Raw genomic sequence first — 23127 nt, 5'->3', positions numbered from 1 at the left:
ATGTGCTTTATCCCTGTCAGACTGCAATGTTAATTTTTTGCAACTTCAAGTTTACGTCCAATTCTGCTGTTCTTCAAACTGCTTTCTCCTCGGACCATTCCAATGGAATTTGAAATTCTACCTCGAGGATCCTTAAGTACGACATTTATCATTCTTTACACATTAGCAGACCTTTAAAGAAAAGCCTGTTCTTGGCCAGGCGCTGCGATACACTGTTCCATTAAACAACTCTTGATGATTTCTACAATTTTGTCTTCCATGTCCCCCTAACACATCTAAGGATACAGGTTAGGCCATTTAGGATTGAGATCAGGAGAAATGTCTTCACCCAGACGCTGTGGAATTCTCTGCCACATAATACGATTGAAGCCAAAACATTAAATGTTTTCAAGAAGGGGATCAATATAATTCTTTGGGCGAAAGGGATCAAAGGGTGTGGGGAGAAAGCGGGATCAGAGTACAGAGTTAAAGTAAGGGGGGGTGCCTGTTTTGGGCTGAGGTGGAAGAAGTCAGAAGTCACACAACACTGGGTTATAGCCTAATAGGATTATTTAAAATCACAAGCTTTCGCAGCAGCGTTCCCTCATCAGGTGAAATGAAATGAATGTATAAAATGGTGGAGCAGGATCAAATAGGCCTACTCCTGTGTTTCAATGATTTGTGCAGTGGCCCAGATCATCCGCGTAGGAGGTAAACCTTTATTTAGCGCTTCCTTCTTCTTGTTAAAAAATAGGAGAAGTTAGGAGGTTACTTTATGACATTGACCAGCGACAGTAAGGTCTCACTTGCTGAACCTGACATCCAGGGTATGAAGGAATTCTCCAGTATTTGTGTCAAAGTTGCTGAATGTGCATATCTACTGTTTAAGTTCTTTTTTTCCCTGCTTCCATCATTCTTAATTTAGACCCACTTGCTATGTAAGCCATTAGGTTGACTTTTGAGAAGTGAAACAAGCAAAACTTTGTGACATCCAGACTTGGCAGTGGGTTTTGAGGTCATGGTATCTTTGCCAAGTTATTAGCAGGAAACATCTGTCCCAGGGTTGAATGACAATGTACTTCTTTAAGACTGAGCTACAACCTCTCTTGGCATCTCAGACAGCCACAGTTCCCATTTCCCTGACTGTCAGGATGGCAGGTTAGTTACACCACTGACAGCCTCTCCAGTTTCAAGACAAATCTATTCCAATTATCCAAATTGATCCCATTGGCAATCCATTAGTCAATATCAGCCATGATGTGGAGGTACCTGTGTCGGACTGGGTAGACAAGGTCAGAAGTGACACAACACCAATAGATTTATATGAAATCGCAAGTTTTCGAGCGCTGCTCCTTCATCAGGTGACTTCCAAATTGGTCAACGTCGATCTTTCAGATTCAGAGACTCAGAGTGTTCATCCACAGTGCAAAATAAAAACAAAATGAAAGGTTTTTTCATTCAGGGACATCACTGGAAAGGCTATCTTTTATTGCTCATTCCCTAATTATTCTTGAACTGAGTGGTTTGCTCGGTCATTTCAGAGGGTGTGGGTCTGGACTCACTTTTAGCTCAGACCAGGTTAGGAAGGCAGATTCCTTTCCTAAAGGATAATCATGATCTAGATGGGTTTTTAAACAACAATTGATAATAAATTTATGGTTACCGTCACTGAGACTAGTTTTAAGTACCATATCTATCAATTGAATTTAAATTGTACTAATTGCTTTGGTAGCTGTAGTGATTGTAATGAGTTTAGCCAGGCGAATTTAGAATATGAGTTTCCTGATTGGGGCTGTTAATCTGGTCCAGTCAAGGAGCCCTGGCTGACAGATGTAAACAGGAGTTAAAAATAAGCACTACTGCAGTTAGGTGGTAGTGTGGGGGCAAAAAAAGATAAAAGAAAAAGAAAAAAAAAGCAAGAGTGTCAGGGGGTCTAAAAAATAGGAGTGACTCTGTTCACACTAGAGCTGGGTCAGCGTCAAGGACTCTCCATGTGTAAATAAAAGGGGACTAGGTGACGGGATAGCACCCTCTTAGAATTATTTCAGTTGGAATCCAACCCTTGGAATCCAACCCATGACCAAGGAGCATTAGTTGGAAATGTGTAGCTGGAAAAGCACAGCAGGTCAGGCAGCATCCAAGGAGCAGGAGAATCGACGTTTTGGGCATGAGCCCTTCTTCAGGATTCCTGAAGGACTCATGCCTGAAATGTCGATTCTCCTGCTCCTTGGATGCTGCCTGACCTGCTGCGCTTTTCCAGCAACACATTTTCAGCTCTGATCTCCAGCATCTGCAGTCCTCACTTTCTCCAAGGAGCATTAGCCTCTGGATTACAAAAGCATTGCCAGGACACCACTGTACATTGTCTTCACATTGATCCAAAACTATTGAAGGAATTCCAGTGTGGTGTTACTAATGTCAGAAACAGAGCAGTCACTTGGATCCCATCATCGCTCATTGAGGAGATGTTCTTCCATTGAATATTGTCCTGTGGTTCAACTTCACAGAAGAGCAGAGAAATAGGACCATGGCCAAGATTTTGTCTCTTAACCAAACATCCATGATCTGGTCATTATTGCATGAGGGCTTCATTGCATTCAAACTGACTGCTGCATTCCCCACATGAAACCGGGAGCAACAGCTCAGATGTACTTCATTTGCTGTAAATGGTCTGCGCCTCTCTTGAGACTGACACAAGGGAGAATTCTGCTACCCTTTCGAATAGTATCCAGCGATGGAACCAGTCACAATCGCTGTTGTCTGAAGAATAATCTATCTACAGAGCCATACAAATATAAAGGTGTACAGCACGGAAACAGACCTTTGGTCCAACTCGTCCATGCCTACCAGATTTCCTAAATTAATCTAGTCCAGTTTGCCAGCATTTGGCCCATATTGCTCCAAACCCTTCCTGTGCAGATACCCATCCAGGTACCTATTAAATGTTGTAACTGTACCAGCCTCCACCACTTCCTCTGGCAGTTTATTCCATACATGCACCACCCTCTGTGTGAAAAAGTTGCCCCTTAGGCCCTCTCACCCTAAATGTATGCCGTCCAGTTTTGAACTCCCCCACCCCAGGGAAAAGACCTTGTCTATTTACTCTATCCATGCTCCTCATGATTTTACAAACCTCAGTACATCACCGCTCAGCCTCCAATGCTTCAGGGAAAATAGCCCCAGCCTACTCAGCCTCTCCCTATAACTCAAACCCTCCAGCCCTGGCAACATCCTTGTAAATCTTTTCTGCTCCCTTTCAAGTTTCACAACATCTTTTCTATTGCTGGAAGGCCGGATTGAACACAGTATTCCTAAAGTGGCCTATCCAATGTTCAGTACAGCCGCAACATGACTTCCCAACTCTTATACTCAATGCACTGACCAATAATGGCATGTGTGCCAAATGCTTTCTTCAATACCTTATCTGCCTGTAATTCCACTTTCACTGAACCTGCAGCCTAAGGTCTCTTAGTTCAACAATGCTCCCCAGGACGCTGGGTGCTTAGCCACAGCACTGAATTATTATTAGTACTTCTGCACTAGTGTCGCAGAGATTCAATGCAATTTAGTTGCTATGTGTGGCATCATTGCTGTCCTCTCAACTGAGTATTGTCTGGATGCTTTCTCCTATGAGTTACGCCTTAGAGGTTTAATAAATGTCTGTGATCTTTTGCAGTGTTTGTTTGGATCCAGTATGCTGTACGCCCTGCAAGCAGTGGTGAGTTAAAGTACTGAGCCTGGGAGCTTTGAGCCTAGTGAGCGGTGGGAAATAACCAAGTGGAAAGTAAAATGCCGAGAGGCTCCGATTCTGGTCACTCGTTATGTTTGACTTCAATACTCTGCTGAAAGCGATTACCTGTCTGTAACTCTCCTAAACCTGTGGGCTTCCAAATCACCTCGGGGTATTGTTTGGCGTTAGCTTTAACACATTCTGTGAAAGCATGCAGCCATTTCAAACGGTTGCAGGAATCTATAAAAAAAGCCAATCTGACGGTCAGGATGTTGCTGCCTTTTAGGCTGTCTGCCTTTTCAGAACACTGTGAAAATCCTTTTTTGGCTCAGTTTTGAAACTTGCCGTCATCGATTAGTCCTTTGAGTATAGTAGTTCGGACATTATGTTGACATTGTACAGGACGTCGGTGAGGCCACTGTTGGAGTACTGTGTCCAGTTCTGGTCACCCTCCTATAAGAAGGATAGATTAGATCAGATTAGATTCCCTAGTGTGGAAACAGGCCCTCCAGCCCAACCAGTCCACACCGACCCTCTGAAGAGTAACCCACTCAGACCCATTTCCCTCTGACTAATGCACCTAACACTATGGGCAATTTAGCGTGGCCAATTTACCTGACTTGCATATCTTTGGACTGTGGGAGGAAACCAGGGCACCTGGAGGAAACCCGCACAGACACGCGGAGAATGTGCAAACTCCACACAGTCACCCGAGGCTCGAATCAAACCTGGGATCCTGGTGCTCTGAAGTAGCAGTGCCAACCACTAAGCCACCATGCCACCCATTATTAAACTGGTGAGGGTTCAAAAGAGATTTACCAGGATGTTGCTGGCTACGGATGATTTGAGTTATAAAGAATGGCTGGACAGGCCAGGACTTGTTTCACTGGAGCATAGTTGAGAGGTGATCTTACAGAACTTTGCAAAATAATGAGAAGTATGGATAGTTAATGGTAATTGTCTTTTCCGTAGGATGGAGGATTTCAATACTTGGGGGCAAATTTTTAAGGTGAGAGGAGAAAGATTTAAAAAGGACACAAGAGGCTTTTTTATACAGAGAGTGGTTCGTGTCTAGAATGAACTTACAGAGGAAGTGATGAATGCGGGTATGATTGCATTGTTTAAAAAACATTTGGATCAGTACACGAAGAGAGGGGTATGGGCCAGGAGCATGCAGGTGGGACTAGTTTAGTTCGGAATTATGTTCAGCTTTGATTCATTGAGTCATACAGCATGGAAACAGACCATTCGGTCCAATGACTGTAAGAGCAAGGCTGTGTTTACACGGTAGCTATGGCCAGCATTTATCCCTCGTGCTGGAAGAGTCACTGTAATGTTTCCTTCGGTTCTGATGTATCTCTCTGTGCAGCAGTCAGCTGTCATGTCTCTTACATTGGAAGATGGACCATACCTTAAATACCAGAAACATCGACTTTCCTGCTCCTCAGATGCTGCTTAACTTGCTGTGCTTTTCCAGCACCACACTCTCGATTCTAATCTCCAGCATCTGCAGACCTCACTTTCACCTGCCTTAAATGCACTTGCTAAGCTGGAAGAGAACCTTGATCTTGAGAAAGTATGAAACTATAGCTCCCGTGATCCGTAAGGGAATGACCAACAGTGTTGATTGAGTGCACTTCCCATTCTGTACTGGTTCCTCAGGGATAGTGTGAGGGACACTGCTTTTTTATGCAGATAAATGACTTGGATACTCAGTTCCATGTTAATTTTTCCCCAATTCAGCAAATTTGAAAAATAAACAAAAAAATTAAATTTGAAAACTAAACCAAAGAAGTGCAGATGCTGGAAATCAGAAACAAAATCAGAAATTGCTGGAGAAATTCAGAAAGCAGAGTTAAAACTTTGGATCCAGTGACCCTTCCTCAGAACAAGGTGTGACAGCGAGGAAGGTACCAGTCAATTGTGACAGGCGATAGGTAACTGAGCACCGTGGGCAGACAAGTGACGGAATTCATTGTGCAGAAGTCCAACGTGATGCAGTGATAGAAGGGAGAGGGAGAGGCAGTATTCATATTAGAATTAGCTTTATTGTCACATAGAACATAGAACATAGAACATAGTAGAATACAGCGCAGTACAGGCCCTTCGGCCCTCGATGTTACACCGATCCAAGCCCACCTAACCTACACTAGCCCACTATCCTCCATATGCCTATCCAATGCCCGCTTAAATGCCCATAATGAGGGAGAGTCCACCACTGCTACTGGCAGGGCATTCCATGAACTCACAACTCGCTGAGTAAAGAACCTACCCCTAACGTCTGTCCTATACCTACCACCCCTTAATTTAAAGCTATGCCCCCTAGTAATAGCTGACTCCATACGTAGAAAAAGATTCTCACTGTCGACCCTATCTAAACCCCTAATCATCTTGTACACCTCTATCAAGTCACCCCTAAACCTTCTTTTCTCAAATGAAAACAACCCCAAGTGCCTCAGCCTTTCCTCATACGATCTTTCTTCCATACATCCTGGTAAACCTCCTCTGCACCCGTTCCAGTGCCTCCACATCCTTCCTATAATATGGCGACCAAAACTGCACACAATACTCCAGATGCGGCCGCACCAGAGTCTTATACAACTGCAACATGACCTCAGGACTCCGGAACTCAATTCCTCTACCAATAAAAGTCAATACGCCATATACCTTCTTCACCGCACTATTTACCTGGGTGGCAACTTTCAAAGATCTGTGTACATGGACACCAAGATCCCTCTGCTCATCCACACTACCAAGTATCCGACCATTAGCCCAGTACCCCATCTTTTTGTTACTCTTACCAAAGTGAATCACCTCACACTTAGCTACATTGAACTCCATTTGCCACCTTTCTGCCCAGTTCTGCAGCTTATCTATATCCCGCTGTAACCTGCCACATCCTTCCTCACTGTCTACAACTCCTCCGACTTTCGTATCATCCGCAAACTTGCTCACCCAACCTTCTAACCCCTCCTCCAGGTCATTTATAAAAATGACAAACAGCAATGGTCCCAAAACAGATCCTTGCGGAACACCGCTAGTAACGGCACTCCAAGATGAACCTTTGCCATCAACTACTACCCTCTGTCTTCTTCCAGCCGGCCAACTCCTAATCCAAACCTCCAACTCACCCTCAATGCCATACCTCCGTATTTTTTGCAGTAGTCTACCATGGGGAACCTTATCAAACGCCTTACTAAAATCCATATACACCACATCTACCGCTTTCCCCTCGTCCACCTCCTTAGTCACCTTCTCAAAGAATTCAATAAGGTTTGTGAGGCACGACCTGCCCTTCACAAAACCATGCTGACTATCCTTGATCACATTATTCCTATCCAGATGTTCATAAATCCTATCCCTTACAATTCTCTCTAAGATTTTGCCCACAACAGAAGTGAGACTCACCGGCCTATAGTTACTAGGCTTATCCCTACTCCCCTTCTTGAACAAGGGAACCACATTTGCTAGCCTCCAATCTTCTGGCACTACTCCTGTAGACAATGAGGACATAAAAATCAAGGCCAATGGCTCTGCAATCTCCTCCCTTGCTTCCCAGAGAATCCTAGGATAAATGCCATCAGGCCCAGGGGACTTATCTATTTTCACCCTTTCCAGAATTTCCAACACCTCTTCCCTACATACCTCAAAGCCATCCATTCTACTTAATTGTGACTCAGTATTCACATCGACAACAATGTCCTGTTCCTGATTGAATACTGACGAACAGTATTCATTCAGTGTCTCCCCAATCTCTTCAGCCTCCACACGCAACTTCCCACTACTATCCTTGACTGGACCTATTACTACCCTAGTCATTCTTTTATTCCTGACATACCTATAGAAAGCCTTAGGGTTTTCCCTAATCCTACCAACTAAGGACCTTTCATGTCCCCTCCTTGCTGCTCTTAGCTCTCTCTTCAGGTCCTTCCTGGCTACCTTATAACTCTCAATCGCCCCAATTGAACCTTCACGCCTCATCTTTACATAGGCCGCCCTCTTCCATTTAACAAGGGATTCCAATTCCTTATTAAACCACGGCTCCCTCACACGACCCTTTCCTCCCTGCCTGACGGGTACATTCTTATCAAGGACACTCAATAGTTGCTCCTTGAACAAGCTCAAGGAGCAACATGTACCCACATGAGTGCAGTGAAAGGTTTACAAATCACCACTTACAACTCCATCTTAGACACCTACTTAGTTTTGCACAGCCTTTTCAGTACAAATTCTTCACGAAAACAATTAGAAGAGTAAAGAAACAAAAGTCCAGCAATAAATTAGAAGAATAGAAAATTAAGAGTTCACAATAACAATCCTTTCAGCCCAGACCCCACTGGGCTTCACCTCGAGGCTGGGAGTCGGAGTCAGCTTTCAACCCAGACATCGCCGTTGCCACCCGAGTACGGGAGGTAAAAAGAAAGAAGTAGAAAAGAACGAAAAGAGGGAGGTGGGAAGGAAGCAAAGAAATGGACAGAGCAGATGAGGTCCAGCTCAGAAACCCTACCTTGCCGCCATCTTGGATACACAGCTCCACGCAGTGCAAAGGGAGAAAGGAATTTGAGAGATCGCGTGCATCGATCTTGGAAGGTGGCAACACGTCAGAAAATTGTTACAGTGCAGAATGAAGCCATTTAGCCCACTATGTTTGCACTGGTTCTTCAAACGAGGATCATTACCGAATGCCAACCCAGCCTTATCCCCTGGTAACCCTTGCGCACGACTCCATCCATCTAACCATCCACTCGAGTGGCTCGGTTGAACCTGCCCCTGTCCCATCTGACCCAACATACTCTCAGAATGGAAATGACATTTCTCCCATAACCCTTGCATTTTCTGTACATCACTTTAAATCTATGCTCCCTCACTTCTGTTCTTATTGCAAATGGCAACAGTTCTTTTTCCCAAACTCCTGTATCCAACCCACTTATAATTTTGAAAACATTTCTCGGCCTCCTTCTCTTCACGGAGAACAATCCCAATTTCTTCAATCTAACCTCATCCCTGGAACCGTTCAGATTTAGACCTGTAGATTTGGATTTACCGCCACGTTACGGGCACCATCTTGGAAAACGAAAATACACAAAATTTTACCGCAATCTTTCCTCTTCTAATCCTCCCCTCTGCAACCGTTTGCTGCTTGACATCGACCAGGGTCTCTGTGAGGGGCTCCGGGTTCGGGGCGAGGGAAGTGGAACTTCCACTTCCCCACCACTCCTACAACCACAATGTCTGCGCTGGAGCCACGGGCCTGCTCAGGTGCCTCCTGTTCCCCTCCCCAGGTTCTGCCATCGTATCCAAATTCCAGATTCTTCCACCGCCAATGGTGAAGCTCACGCGGCCTCATATCCCCACAGCCAGAGCTGATTGTGCAGCTGGGGCTGCACAAGGCCCGGTCCCACGCGCGCAAAACAAAAATGTCGGCGACACGACACCATTTGTGTGGCGACCTGCGCTGGAGCCACGGGCCTGGTCACGTGCCTCCTGCTCCCCTTTCCCACCCTGTGTTGCGCCGTTGGTTGTAAATTCCAGATTCTTCCACCGCTTACAGTGAAGCTCACACGACCTCAGCCCCACAGCTAGAGCTGCTCATGGCCTGGTCCCAAGCATGTAAAACAGAAATGGCTGCGAGACGGCAACGCCCGTGCGGTGACCGCTGCTGCACATGCTCGGGACGCTGGGCCATTCTCGCTGAAGACGCCGAGAAAGACTATGAAAGTGGGGGGAAAAGGAGAGCAGAAATGAAAAAAATAAGAAGGGATTATGGCTGTTCACTATGCCGCTACTCCACCGCCATCTTTTTGAAGATTTCCTTGTCAAGGAGCGAAGTTTGAGGAATGCCGAGAGGACAGTTAGGGAAGCAGACAGAACCCAGTGCTTTATGAAGAGAGATATCAAGTCACAAAAGCAGGGAGCTTTAACTGAAATCTCGTCGAGCCATGATTTGAGCATTGTGACTCGCCTGGCCGCCATATATTTTAGCAACAGTGAGAAAATGTTTGGCAAAGTGGCTTGAGGGGCAAAGAGATGTAAGTGCGAGGTGAGACTGCAGAAAGCAGGGCCCTGTTCTCCATGGTGCAAGGGAGTCTGAAAGGAGCTTTGGTAGAGGCTTGCAGTCATCTGAAAGTTTGAGACAAGATCAACAAAAGCAAGCTATTCCAATGTGACAATCGTACGACAGATCCTTCAACTCGCATTTAGAGATTTGGGAAGGAGAGAGAGAATGTGCGGAATGGTTTTACAATGTGTGACAATGACCTGGTAATCATTGCCCAAGGATGTGGTGGAGAGAGAGGCAACCAACGATTTCCACAAAACAAGGCACTTGAAACTTAGAAGGACTAAGGGAAAGGCCACCTGCTTGAGTCCTGGAAAGGTTTGGACCATGAAGCTCCTGGCAACTCTTAGCCAAGCTTATAGTGCAGCTAGAGGCCATTCAGCCCACCAAGTATGCACTAACCCTCTGAAGAGTATCCCACCCAGACGTAGCTCCCCCACTCTATTCTGCGTTTCCCATGGCTAATCCACCTCGCCTGCACATCCCTGGGCACAATGGGTAATTTAACCTAGCCGATCCACTGAACTTGCACATTTTTGGACTGTGTGATGAAACTGGAGTACCCAGAGGAAACCCACGCAGGCACGTGAAGATTGTGCAAACTCCACATCGACCTGAGGTTGGAATTGAACCCGGGCCCCTGGTGCTGTGAGGCAGCAGGGCTGCCATAAAATGGGAAGTATTTTGGGTCACGGCTGATTTATTAACTGCAGTTAACCAATTCATAATAATTAGTAATAACTGGCTTTCGGCAGTGCGATCATGATGCAACATGTTTGACACCAGTTTTTAAGTCCGAAGCTGAATCTACTCTGCACCCAAAGTGAGTATTAGACCATAAATAGGACAATTTCACAAATAATTGGAAAGAGACTCGAGGGTTTAGGTGCCTAGATATTTAAAATGTATTGAACATGACAGAAAATAATCAAGAAAGCTAATGGAATGCTGATCCTACTTGAAGTACAGTGAGCAGATCTGGACACCACACTTTTGTGAGGATAGACTGACCTTGGAGGGAGTATATTGTATGTTTACAAGAATGATATTTGGACTAAGTTATCAGGAGAGATTATTCAAATAGGGCCTGTATTCGAGATTTTAAATGTTTAAGGGGTGATTTCCTAAAAGTCTTCAAGATATAAACAAGAAAAGACAGGATACATAAAATTATTTCCACTAGTTAGAGATTTTAGAACTTAGGACAAAGTTTGAGAGCTGGAATATAGAACGTTAACAGCGCAGTAGAGGCTCTTTGGCCCTTGATGTTGTGTCTACTTGTGAAAATAATCTGCCCATCTAACCTACACCGTTCCATTATTATCCATATGTATGTCCAATGCCCCTTTTAAATGCCCTTAATGTTTACAAGTCTACTACTGTTGCAGGCTTGGAATGGCCTAAACGACCCCTAATATCTGTCCTAAATCTATCACCCCTCAATTTAAAGCTATGTCCCCTTGTGTTGGTGTTGACCATCCGAGGAAAAAGGCTCTCACTGTCTACCCTATCTAACCCACTGATTATCTTATACGGCTCGATTAAGTCACCTCTTAACCTTCTTCTCTCCAACAAAATAGCCTTATCTCCCTTAGCCTTTCCTTGTAAGACCTCCCTTCCATACCAACCTAGTAAATCTCCTCTGAAACCTTTCCAAAGCTTCCACATCCTTCCTTACCAGAACTGCATGTAATACTCCAGATGGGGCCTTACTAGTGTCTTGTACAGCTGAAGCATGACCTCGTGGCTCCAAAACCCAATATCCCTATCAATAAATGCCAACACACCATATGCTTTCTTTACAACCCTATCAACCTGGGTGGCAACTTCAGGGATTGATGCAACTGGACACAGACAATCTGTTCATCTACACTGCCAAGAATTTTACCATTAGCCCAGTACTAACCCCTTGTTATAGAGAAACAACCAGTGATGATGCTTTAAGCTGAGGGTCACCACACCTCAAGCAAGATGTTCGGAAGCACTTCGATACACAAAGAGTGGGAAAGTTATGGACCTCTCTTCCACAAACAGCAGTGGATGCTGGATCAGTTGTTAATTTTATATCTGAGATTGATACATTTTTTGTTAAGCAAAGGTATTAAGGGAAATGGGCCAAATCCCATACATGGAGTTATATGCAGATACGTGGAGTTGCCATGGATCAGCCTTGATCTCATTGAATAGCAGAACAGATTTGAGGGGCTGAATGGCCTGATCATAAAACAGCATGATGAGATACAAGATCTCTCTTTATAAATTAATATTGTCCATCAACACTTTTCATTTTCCCTCCTTTTTTCATATTAATCCTTATTTTTAATCCATATTCTCTTTACCTTTCCCATGGCATTTATCCAGAGCATGATCTTTTAGATCTGGATGAAAATATAATGGATTATCAAGCCTCATCTGGTTCTGGTGACAGTTTCTCTGGTAAGACATCTATTCTTCTATTTATTTAATAACTCCTTCAATGTTTGCTCCACAATTGTCATTATTTATAAAGAACATGAAGTCTTTTAACTCTATTGCTTAGAAACCCAAATACACTTATTTGTCTGAAGAAAGAGACCTGATTATTCCTGTTATGTCTTCCAAAATGAATAACCTCACACTTTTCTGCATTAACTATCCACAACTCTGCCTACCTTAGTGTCATCTGCAAATTTACTAACCCATCCTTCTACGCCCAGATCCAGATCATTTATAAAAATGATGAACTGCAGTGGCATCAATCACCACCCTGTCTTCTTTCAGCTAGCCAATTTCTGATCCAAACCGCTAAATCACTTTCAATCCCGAAACTCCGTATTTTGTGCAATAGCCTACTGTGTGGAACCTTGTCAAGTGCCTTACTGAAGTCCATATAGACCACATCAATCACTTTACGTTCATCCACCTGTTTTGTCATCTTCTCGAATAACTCAATAAGGTTAGTGAGACATGACCTACCCTTCACAAAACAGTGCTGACTATTTCAAATCAAGTTCTTTCTTTCCAGATGATTATAAATCCTATCTCTTATAACCTTTTCAAACACCTTACCCATAACAAAAGTAAGGCTCACTGGCCTATAATTACCAGGGTTGTCCCTACCTAAACAAGGGAACAACATTTTCTATCCTCCACTCTTCTGGCACTACTCTTCTCAACAAATGACATAAAGATGGAAGCCAAAGGCTCTGCAGTCTCCCATCTGGCTTCCCAGAGAATCAGAGGATAAATCCCATCTGGCCCAGGAGTCTTATCTATTTTCAGATCTTCCAAAATTGCTAAAACCTCCTCTTTGTCAACCTCAATCTTATTGTAGCCTGGATCTCCGTATTCTCGCTAACATTGGAAAAGTTGGAATATCGAAACATTAGAATACTGAAGAAAAGTATTCATTAAGCGCTTCCACTATGTCCTCACATTCCATGTACAACTTTCCACTAGTATCTTTGTGCCTTGCTGCCCATGCTTCTTAATCTTACACATCTCAGTGAAGTCCTCATATACCTTTGCTGCCCCTAATGAAAAGAGCCTCAACTGATTTCCAATCTTCCCTCTACCCGAATAGCCCCGACCCCTTGTTATAGAGAAACAACTAGTGATGATGCTTTAAGCTGAGGGTCACCACACCTCAAGCAAGATGTTCGGAAGCACTTCGACACACAAAGGGTGGGAAAGGTATGGACCTCTCTTCCACAAACAGCAGTGGATGCTGGATCAGTTGTTAGTTTTATATCTGAGATTGATACATTTTTTGTTAAGCAAAGGTATTAAGGGAAATGGGCCAAATCCCATACATGGAGTTATATGCAGATATGTGGAGTTGCCATAGATCAGCCTTGATCTCATTGATTTGAGGGGCTGAATGGCCTGATCATAAAACAGCATGACGAGATACAAGATCTCTGTTTACAAGTTAATATTGTCCATCAACACTTTTCATTTTCCCTCCTTTTTCCATATTAATCCTTATTTTTAATCCATATTCTCTTTACCTTTCCCATGGCATTTATCCAGAGATAATGGATGAAAATATAATGGATTATCAAGCCTCATCTGGTTCTGGTGACAGTTCCTCTAGTAAGACATCTATTCTTCTATTTATTTAATAACTCCTTCAATGTTTGCTCCACAATTGTCATTATTTATAAAGAACATGAAGCCTTTTAACTCTATTGCTTAGAAACCCAAATACATTTATTTGTCTGAAAAAAGAGACCTGATTATTTCCTCAGTTCAGGGTTAATGGATCAGCCTGAGAGTAGGAGGTAGAAATTCACTTAGACTTATAAACAGTTATAGCACAGAAGGAGGTTATTCAGCTCACTGTGGCCACAACAGTCAACAAAGATCTGACGACACTAATCTCATTTTCCATCGCTTAGTCCTGGAGGCCTCAGCAATACAAGTAAATAGCAAAATACTCATTAAATATTGCAGTGGTTTCTAACTCCACCACCCAGTTCCAGACTCACTTATTTATAAAAAAAATTCTCAACGTTTTGGCTTCCATTTCTTATGCCTCCTGGATACTGACCCCACAATTGGGGGGGGTGCTTGTCATAATCTTACACATCTCAATAAGGTCCTCACTCTACCTTTGCTGCTCCTAGTGAAAAGAGCCCCAACTGATTTCCGTCTACCCGAATATGCCCACTCCCTTGTTAGAGAGAGACAACCAGTGATACTTTAAGCTGAGTGTTGCCACACCTCAAGCAAGATCGAGAAGGAGCGTCTTTCATGGTCACCCCAGCTTGTAGTGGGACTGGAACCCACGCTTTTGGTGTCACTCCACATTACAACCCACCTACCTAGCTAAGTGACCGCCAGATAAAGTAACCCCATTGTTTCTATAATTTATGTTCTACCCTTCCTCAGGCAAGTTTCCTCTTGGCTTTGAGGTGTTTGAGAGCCCCTGATTATCTTTCAGCTCAATAGTTTGAAAGAGGAGAGATGGTCTTTACGCTGAATGAGTCAACCAGAAGTCCAACCTGACCAAAATATCCATCCACACTTACCCCATTTCCCTGCGCTTGGCCCATATCCTTCTAAGTTGAAACTTTATTGCTGGAACAGCACAGCAGGTCAGGCAGCATCCAGGGAACAGGAGATTCGACGTTTCGGGCACAGGCCCTTCTTCAGGAATGAGCAGAGAGTGTTCAGCAGGAGAAGATAAAAGGTAGGGAGGAGGGACTTGGAGGAGGGGCGTTGGAAATGTGATAGGTGGAAAGAGGTCAAGGTGAGGGTGATAGGTCGGAGTAGGATGGAGGCGGAGAGGTCAAGAAGAAGACTGCAGGTCAGGAAGGCGGTGCCGGGCTGGAGGGATGCGGCTGAGACAAGGTGGGGGGAGGGGGGATGAAGAAACTGGTGAAGTCCAAGTTCATCCCCTGTGGTTGGAGGGTTCCCAGTCGGAAGATAAGACGCTCCTCCTCCGACCGTCGCGTTGTTGTGGTTTGGCGGTGGATGAGTCCAATGACCTGCATATCCTCGGTGGAGTGGGAGGGGGAGTTGAAATGCTGTGCTACAGGGTGGTTGGGTTAGTTCGTCCGGGTGGCCCAGAGGTGCTCTCTGAATCGCTCCGCAAGTAGGCGGCCTGTCTCCCCAATATAGAGGAGGCCACACCGGCTGCAGCGGATGCAGTAGATGATGTGGGTGGAGGTGCAGGTGAATCTGTGGCGGATATGGAAGTTTCCTTTGGGGCCTTGGAGAGAAGTGAGGGGGGAGGTGTGGGCGCAAGTGTTGCACCTCCTGCGGTTGCAAGGGAAGGTGCCGGGAGTGGAGGTTGGGTCGGTGGGGGGTGTGGATCTGACAAGGGAGTCGCGGAGGGAGTGGTCTCTACGGAAAGCTGATAGGGGAGGGGAGGGAAATATATCCTTGGTGCTGGGGTCTGTTTGGAGGTGGCGGAAGTGACGGCGGATGATGCGCTGTACATGGAGATTGGTGGGGTGGTAGGTGAGGACCAGTGGGGTTCTGTCCTGGTGGCGGTTGGAGGGGCGGGGCTCAAGGGCGGAGGAGCGGGAAGTGGAGGAGATGCGGTGGAGGGCACCGTCGACCACGTCGGGGGGGAAATTGCGGTCCTTGAAGAAGGAGGCCATCTGTGTTGTACGTATTTTGAACTGGTCCTCCTGGGAGCAGATGCGGCGGAGACGAAGGAATTGGGAGAATGGGATGGCGTTTTTACAGGGGGCAGGATGGGAGGAGGTGTAGTCCAGGTAGCTGTGGGAGTCGGTTGGTTTGTAGTAGATGTCCGTGTTGATTCGGTCGCCTGAGATAGAAACAGAAAGGTCTAGGAAGGGGAGGGAGGAGTCCGAGACTGTCCAGGTGAATTTGAGGTCGGGGTGGAAGGTGTTAGTGTAGTGGATGAACTGTTCAACCTCCTCGTGGGAGCACGAGGTAGCGCCGATACAGTCATCAATGTAGCGAAGGAAAAGATGGGGGGTGGGGCCAGTGTAGTTGCGGAAGATGGATTGTTCCACATGGATTGTTCCCTCTTTGTAGGGTATGTGGAACAATCCATCTTCCGCAACTACACTGGCCCCACCCCCCATCTTTTCCTTCGCTACATTGATGACTGTATCGGCGCTACCTCGTGCTCCCACGAGGAGGTTGAACAGTTCATCCACTACACTAACACCTTCCACCCCGACCTCAAATTCACCTGGACAGTCTCGGACTCCGCCCTCCCCTTCCTAGACCTTTCTGTTTCTATCTCAGGCGACCGAATCAACACGGACATCTACTACAAACCAACCGACTCCCACAGCTACCTGGACTACACCTCCTCCCATCCTGCCCCCTGTAAAAACGCCATCCCATTCTCCCAATTCCTTCGTCTCCGCCGCATCTGCTCCCAGGAGGACCAGTTCAAAATACGTACAACACAGATGGCCTCCTTCTTCAAGGACCGCAATTTCCCCCCCGACGTGGTCGACGGTGCCCTCCACCGCATCTCCTCCACTTCCCGCTCCTCCACCCTTGAGCCCCGCCCCTTCAACCGCCACCAGGACAGAACCCCACTGGTCCTCACCTACCACCCCACCAATCTCCATGTACAGCGCATCATCCGCCGTCACTTCCGCCACCTCCAAACAGACCCCAGCACCAAGGATATATTTCCCTCCCCTCCCCTATCAGCTTTCCGTAGAGACCACTCCCTCCGCGACTCCCTTGTCAGATCCACACCCCCCACCGACCCAACCTCCACTCCCGGCACCTTCCCTTGCAACCGCAGGAGGTGCAACACTTGCGCCCACACCTCCCCCCTCACTTCTCTCCAAGGCCCCAAAGGAAACTTCCATATCCGCCACAGATTCACCTGCACCTCCACCCACATCATCTACTGCATCCGCTGCAGCCGGTGTGGCCTCCTCTATATTGGGGAGACAGGCCGCCTACTTGCGGAGCGATTCAGAGAGCACCTCTGGGCCACCCGGACGAACCAACCCAACCAACCTGTAGCACAGCATTTCAACTCCCCCTCCCACTCCACCGAGGATATGCAGGTCATTGGACTCATCCACCGCCAAACCACAACAACCCGACGGTCGGAGGAGGAGCGTCTTATCTTCCGACTGGGAACCCTCCAACCGCAGGGGATGAACTTGGACTTCACCAGTTTCTTCATCCCCCCTCCCCCCACCTTGTCTCAGCCGGATCCCTCCAGCCCGGCACCGCCTTCCTGACCTGCAGTCTTCTTCTTGACCTCTCCGCCTCCATCCTACTCCGACCTATCACCCTCACCTTGACCTCTTTCCACCTATCACATTTCCAACGCCCCTCCTCCAAGTCCCTCCTCCCTACCTTTTATCTTCTCCTGCTGAACACTCTCTGCTCATTCCTGAAGAAGGGCCTGTGCCCGAAACGTCGAATCTCCTGTTCCCTGGATGCTGCCTGACCTGCTGTGCTGTTCCAGCAATAAAGTTTCAACTTTGATCTCCAGCATCTGCAGACCTCATTTTCTCCCCATATCCTTCTAAACCTTTCCTATTCATGTATTTGTCTAAATGCTTTTTAAATATTATTAACATATCTACCTCAACCACCTTCACTCAGGGCTGATCTGCTGCTCAGGGCCATTTGTATCTATCATTGTTAAATGTCCCTTGAGACCTTTAACAAACAACAATCAATGAACCGCAGCCTTTCAATCTCCCACTGCCCTAATCTGGAGCCAAATAGGGTTGAAAATTCCAGATTCCTCACTGGAAAGAAATGCTCCCTTGATTTTCCTACTAAATGGTCTTTATTAGGTCAACCCATTTGGTAAAGAATGAAACCACTCTTTCATAAGCTTTGTGCTCTTTAGTCCATTCACAAAACACATCACTTCATACATGTGGTTCCTCCCCAGCAACCCAGTGACCCAGCAGTCACTCTTTCAGTGCTCTGGGTACCTAAGTAGGCCATTTGACTCTCTGTATGTTAATCATATAATTCAAGTACCACTAAAGGGTAGCTTTTATTTTCTCTTTTTATTCTTTGTTTCCACATGATTAAGGGCCAGGCTTTCTCTGAACACAAAGACCAGTCAGTCCAAGAGCAGGATCTATTTCACTCATCACTGTGCAGTATTGAAAGAATTATCTCTGGGTTGGTTTGTGGCTTCTCTCAGCCAGTGCCAGAAATTTTTTGAGTTCACATTCACATCCCACTACGGAGATCCGAGGCAGAAAATCTCAGATGACACTGGGCTGCTGAAAGTGTACCGCGCTGCCAGGGGTGTCATCTTAACCACCCTCAGGGATGTGCTTAAGTTCTTGTGGAATTTTAAGGAAGAGCAAACGAGTTGCCTGTGACCTTGTGACCAACATGGACAATTTGACCAATAACACAAGACACAGTTTCACACCAGTCGTGTAAAAAGGAAGCCTTTAACTTTACAGAATGCGCAAAGCAGTTAATTTCAAACAAACAAATAGACTCTGGACTTGCTTTTTTTGATCATTTCACCTTTATTACAGACAATGCAGATTTGGCTTCCACGTGCGGTCTTCATGCACAATATTTCCGAGCAAACAGAGGTTACTACTGTATGTGCGAGGAAGGGTATGTCTCGACTTCAGGAGAGCTCACCTTTCAAAGTTCGACAGAGTGCAGAAGTAAGGGCATTTTTATAGTTGAGATTTCTTGGTGATGGGGCCAAGGCCTTTTATAAAAAAATTCTTGTAAGTATAAGGATAGGAAAAGAACACAGTAATATTTCGCTTTCCTAGCTAGCAATATTGGAGGGAGTGCAGCATTACTTCATCACTTATGGAGTCCTACAGCACAGAGACATGCACTTTGGTCCAGACTGGTCCAAGCCGGCCACTAACCCCATTTCCCTGTACTTGGCCCATATCCTTCTAAACCTTTCCTATTCATGTATTTCTCTAAATGCCTTTAAAATGTTGTTAACATACTCGTCTCAGCCCCTTCCACTCAGGGCTGATCTGCTGCTCGGGACCTTTTTTGACTATCATTGTTATCTGTCCCTTGAGACCTCTAACAAACAACAATCAATGAACCGCAGCCTTTGAATCTCCCGTTGCCCTTTTCTGCAGCCAGGTAGGGTGGAAAGTTCCAGATTCCTCATTTGAAAGAAATGCTCCCTTGATTTTCCTACTAAATGGTCTTTATTAGGTCAATCCATTTGGTAAAAGATAAAACCACTCTCTCATACTTTCTGTGCTCTTTCGCTCATTCACAAAGCACATCACTTCATACATCTGGTTCCTTCCCAGAAACCTAGTGACCCAGTAGTCGCTCTTTAGAGTCTCTGGGTACTTAAGTAGGCCACTTGACTCTCTATATTTCAATTGTGGAAATCAAGTACCACTAAAAGGCTAGCTTTTATTTTATCTTTTTAATCATTGTTTCCCCTCCGGTGGGAGTAGGTTTCTTCACCACTACCCATCAAAAGGTGGGAGATGGTGGTGTAGATTACTGGTTTAACAGTCCATAATTCCAGGCAAATGTCCTTGGAGGTAAGAGTTGATCCAACCAAATTTCATTCAATATTTAAAAAAACTGAACTCATGATAACCACTTCTAATTGTGGTAAAACCCATCTGGTTCATAATGACTCTGACTAATTTTTATAGATACACCACGGAAAACATCCTATGTGGATGCATCACAGAATGGTATGGCAACTGATTTGCTCAAGACTGCAAGAAATTACACAGCGCAGACCATCACACAAACCAGTCTTCCTTCTATTGACTTCGTCTACACTTCCCACTGCCTGAGGAAAGCAACCAGCATTATCAACAAACCCTTCCCACCCCAGTTATATTCTCGGAGAGAGTGAGGACTGCAGATGCTGGAGATCAGAGCAGAAAATGTGTTGCTGGAAAAGCGCAGCAGGTCAGGCAGCATCCAAGGAGCAGGAGAATCGACGTTTCGGGCCTAATCCTGAAGAAGGGATCATGCCCGAAACGTCGATTCTCCTGCTCCTTGGATGCTGCCTGACCTGCTGCGCTTTTCCAGCAACACATTTTCAGCCCAGTTATATTCTCATCTACCCACTTCCATCTGGCAGAAGATACAAAAGTTTGAAAATACATACAAATAAATTTAAGAACAGCTTCTTCCCCATTGTTATCAGACTTATGAATGGACCTCTCATATGATAGTTGATCTTCCTCTCCACCTTCTCTGTAGCTGTAACACTATATTCTGCATTGTTATATTGCCCTGATGTGCTCATGTCAGATAGAATTTGTCTGGTTAGCACGCGAAACAATACTTGTCACTATCTTGGTACAGGTGACAATAATCACTCAATGTGTTTTAGGAAAGGAAATCTTTACCCACTCTGGCCCACATGTGACTCTCGACCCACAACGATGTCAGAGTCATACAGCACAGAAACAAGCCCTTTGGCACAACTCAATGCAAACCGAGTTTCCTAAACCAAACTACTCCCATTTGGTCCATATCCCTCTAAACGTTTCTTAGTCATGTATCCACTCAAATGTCTTTAAATTTAATTGTACTCGCCATGACCATTTCTTCTGGCAGCTCGTTTCATATACTTGTCACCCTCTGTGTCAAAGCATTGCCCCATAGGTCCCTTTCAAATCTTTCCCCTCTCACCTTAAACCCAAGCCCTCTAGTTTTGACCTCCCCTAACCTGGAGAAAAAAAAAAGCCTTGGCTGTTCACTTTATCTGTGACCTTCATGATTTTATAAACCTCCATAAAATCACCCCTCAGCCTCTTATGCTCCATGGAGAAAAAATCCCAGCCTATCCATCCTTTCCTTATAACGAAGCCTTCAAATCTCAGTAGCGTCCTTGTAAATCTTTTTGGCACCCATTCCAGTTCAATAACATCCTTTCTACGGCAAGGTGACCAGAAATGTATGCAGTACTCCAAATCCAGTCTTACTAATGTCTTGTACAGCCATAACATGATGTCCCAACTCCTGTACTCCGTGTCATGCAGCACAGAAACAGATTCATTGGTCCCACGCCAAACATAATTCCAAACTAAACTAGTCCCACCTGCTTACTCAGTGCTCTGACCGATGAAGGCAAATATGCCAAAGATCTTCTTCAGCACTCTACCTAACGGTAACTCATGTGGTTGAATCTTAACTGACCTCTGGGCAATAAATGTTGGCCTAATCCAGTGGTGCCCAGATCCGTGAATAAATAAAAAAAATCTGTACATCATTTTTAATTCCTTTAACAGTTTGACATTCAACTTTAAAAACTCAAAGAAATGTATGTCCACTTACTTCAAACTGTTCCCATAACTAAACAATCTGGAAGGACAATGTTATCCCACATCTGACTGACAGGAAGATTTTGGTCCACCGGAGAAACAAAATGGCAGAATTTGATGTAGAGATGGTCATCCCACCCCCAATTGGGCACATTCACCCCACAGCCATCCAGGAGCCATTGAGCTGACTTGAGGTGGGACTTGCATCTCGGTCTCCAGGTCAGAGACTAGGAATTCTGAAATGAGTAACTCACCTCCTGACTCCCCAAAGCCTGTCCACCATCTACAAGGAACAAGTCCGGAGTGGGATGGAATACTCTCCACTTGCCTGGATGGGTGCAGCCCCAGCAAAACTCAAGAAGCTTGACACTCTCCAAGAAAAAGCAACCTGCTTGATTGACACCACATCCACTCCCTCCACCACTGATGCTCAGGAACAGCAGTGTGTACTATCGACAAGATCCACTGCAGAAATTCACCAAGGCTCCTTAGACATCACCTTCCAAACGCATGACCACTTCCATCAAAAAGGACAAAGGCAGCAGATACATTGGAACGCCACTGCCTTCAATTTGTTCTCAAAGCCACTCATTATCCTGACTTGGAAATTATATCACTGTTCCTTTAGTGGTCACAATCCTGAAATTCCCTCCATAATGGTGTTGTGGGTCTACCTGCAGAAGGCGGAATACATCGGTTCAAGAGGGGAGATCACCCTCACCTTCTCAAGGGACAATTATGGATTGCAACAAATACTGGCCCAATTTACTCAAATCCCATTAAGTGAATTAAAGAGAAAATCTACGAGGAGATGCCAGCCAGTTGAATGGGGTTGGTGGCCAGCCCCTGAATATCTTAGGATCCAATGAATTCAGGATTTTCCTAGACTTTGCTGGCTGCCCTGATGGGTTGAAGGTGATGGGTGTAAGGGTGTGGAATGTGCGTCAGTGTAGGGGGATAACATGAGAAGGGTAGGACTAGCATGGGAGTGGCCTCCATTGGGCGCACAATGGTCCAGACTGCAGGCAACCCCAAAAGCCACCACACTGTAAAAACGGTTGCCACTTGGTATGGACATCTCCCACAATGCATTACTTCCCTTGGTAGCCAGGGTGCCACCAATTGGCTGTTTGAGAACCCTGATTGTGCACCATGGTGATGTTACTAATTTTATACACCTCGGTGAAAGTGGGGACTGCAGATGCTGGAGATCAGAGTCAAGAGTGTGTTGCTGGGAAAGCACAGGAGGTCAGCCAGCATCTGAGGAACAGGAGAATTGATGTTTCGGGCATAAGCCTTTCATCAGGAACACACAACACTAATTCCATGCACCGCCCATCTAACAAAGCCTTCTTCCTGTTTAGAAAAAATGTCCTTCATAGAGTGGGCAAAGGGTCAAATGCGGCTCATTGTTTGGCATTGAACGCTGTCATCAAATTGATGGTTTGCAGCCCTAGAATTAGAGGGCATAATCTTTCAAGGAAATATCTTTCAGAATGAGATGTTAAACTGAGCCTCTGTCAGTCTTCAGAGTAAGGTGTAAAAGGCTGCATGACCCCATTTCAAGGGAATTCTTCCTGGCATTTTGGTCAAAGCTAACCCTTTCAGTCAAACCTCATTTAAACCAGATTACCTACCTAGCATCCTGTCTGAAG

At 45.4% G+C, this 23127-nt stretch overlaps 1 protein-coding gene across 4 annotated transcripts in view; it reads left to right on the top strand.

The window, feature by feature from the left end:
- The window catches only part of LOC122552444 (adhesion G protein-coupled receptor E3-like), a 90392-nt gene that overhangs the window by 5580 nt on the left and 61685 nt on the right, over positions 1-23127 (top strand). For 3 of the 4 annotated variants that reach the window (XM_087983156.1, XM_087983155.1, XM_087983153.1), the window contains exons 2-5: positions 3656-3697; positions 12129-12203; positions 13779-13841; positions 18722-18859. In XM_087983156.1, coding sequence (XP_087839282.1) covers positions 3656-3697; positions 12129-12203; positions 13779-13841; positions 18722-18859 — 318 coding nt within the window. The remainder of the gene's footprint in view (positions 1-3655; positions 3698-12128; positions 12204-13778; positions 13842-18721; positions 18860-23127) is intronic. The other variant, XM_087983154.1, reaches the window with a different exon arrangement.

Source organism: Chiloscyllium plagiosum, unplaced genomic scaffold, assembly GCF_037043375.1.
Source record: "Chiloscyllium plagiosum isolate Xiang-an unplaced genomic scaffold, Cpla_swu_hap1 HiC_scaffold_45, whole genome shotgun sequence".
Taxonomy (NCBI): domain Eukaryota; kingdom Metazoa; phylum Chordata; class Chondrichthyes; order Orectolobiformes; family Hemiscylliidae; genus Chiloscyllium; species Chiloscyllium plagiosum.
Note: the sequence above shows the minus strand (reverse complement) of the source record. Positions and strands in the feature narration are given on the sequence as shown.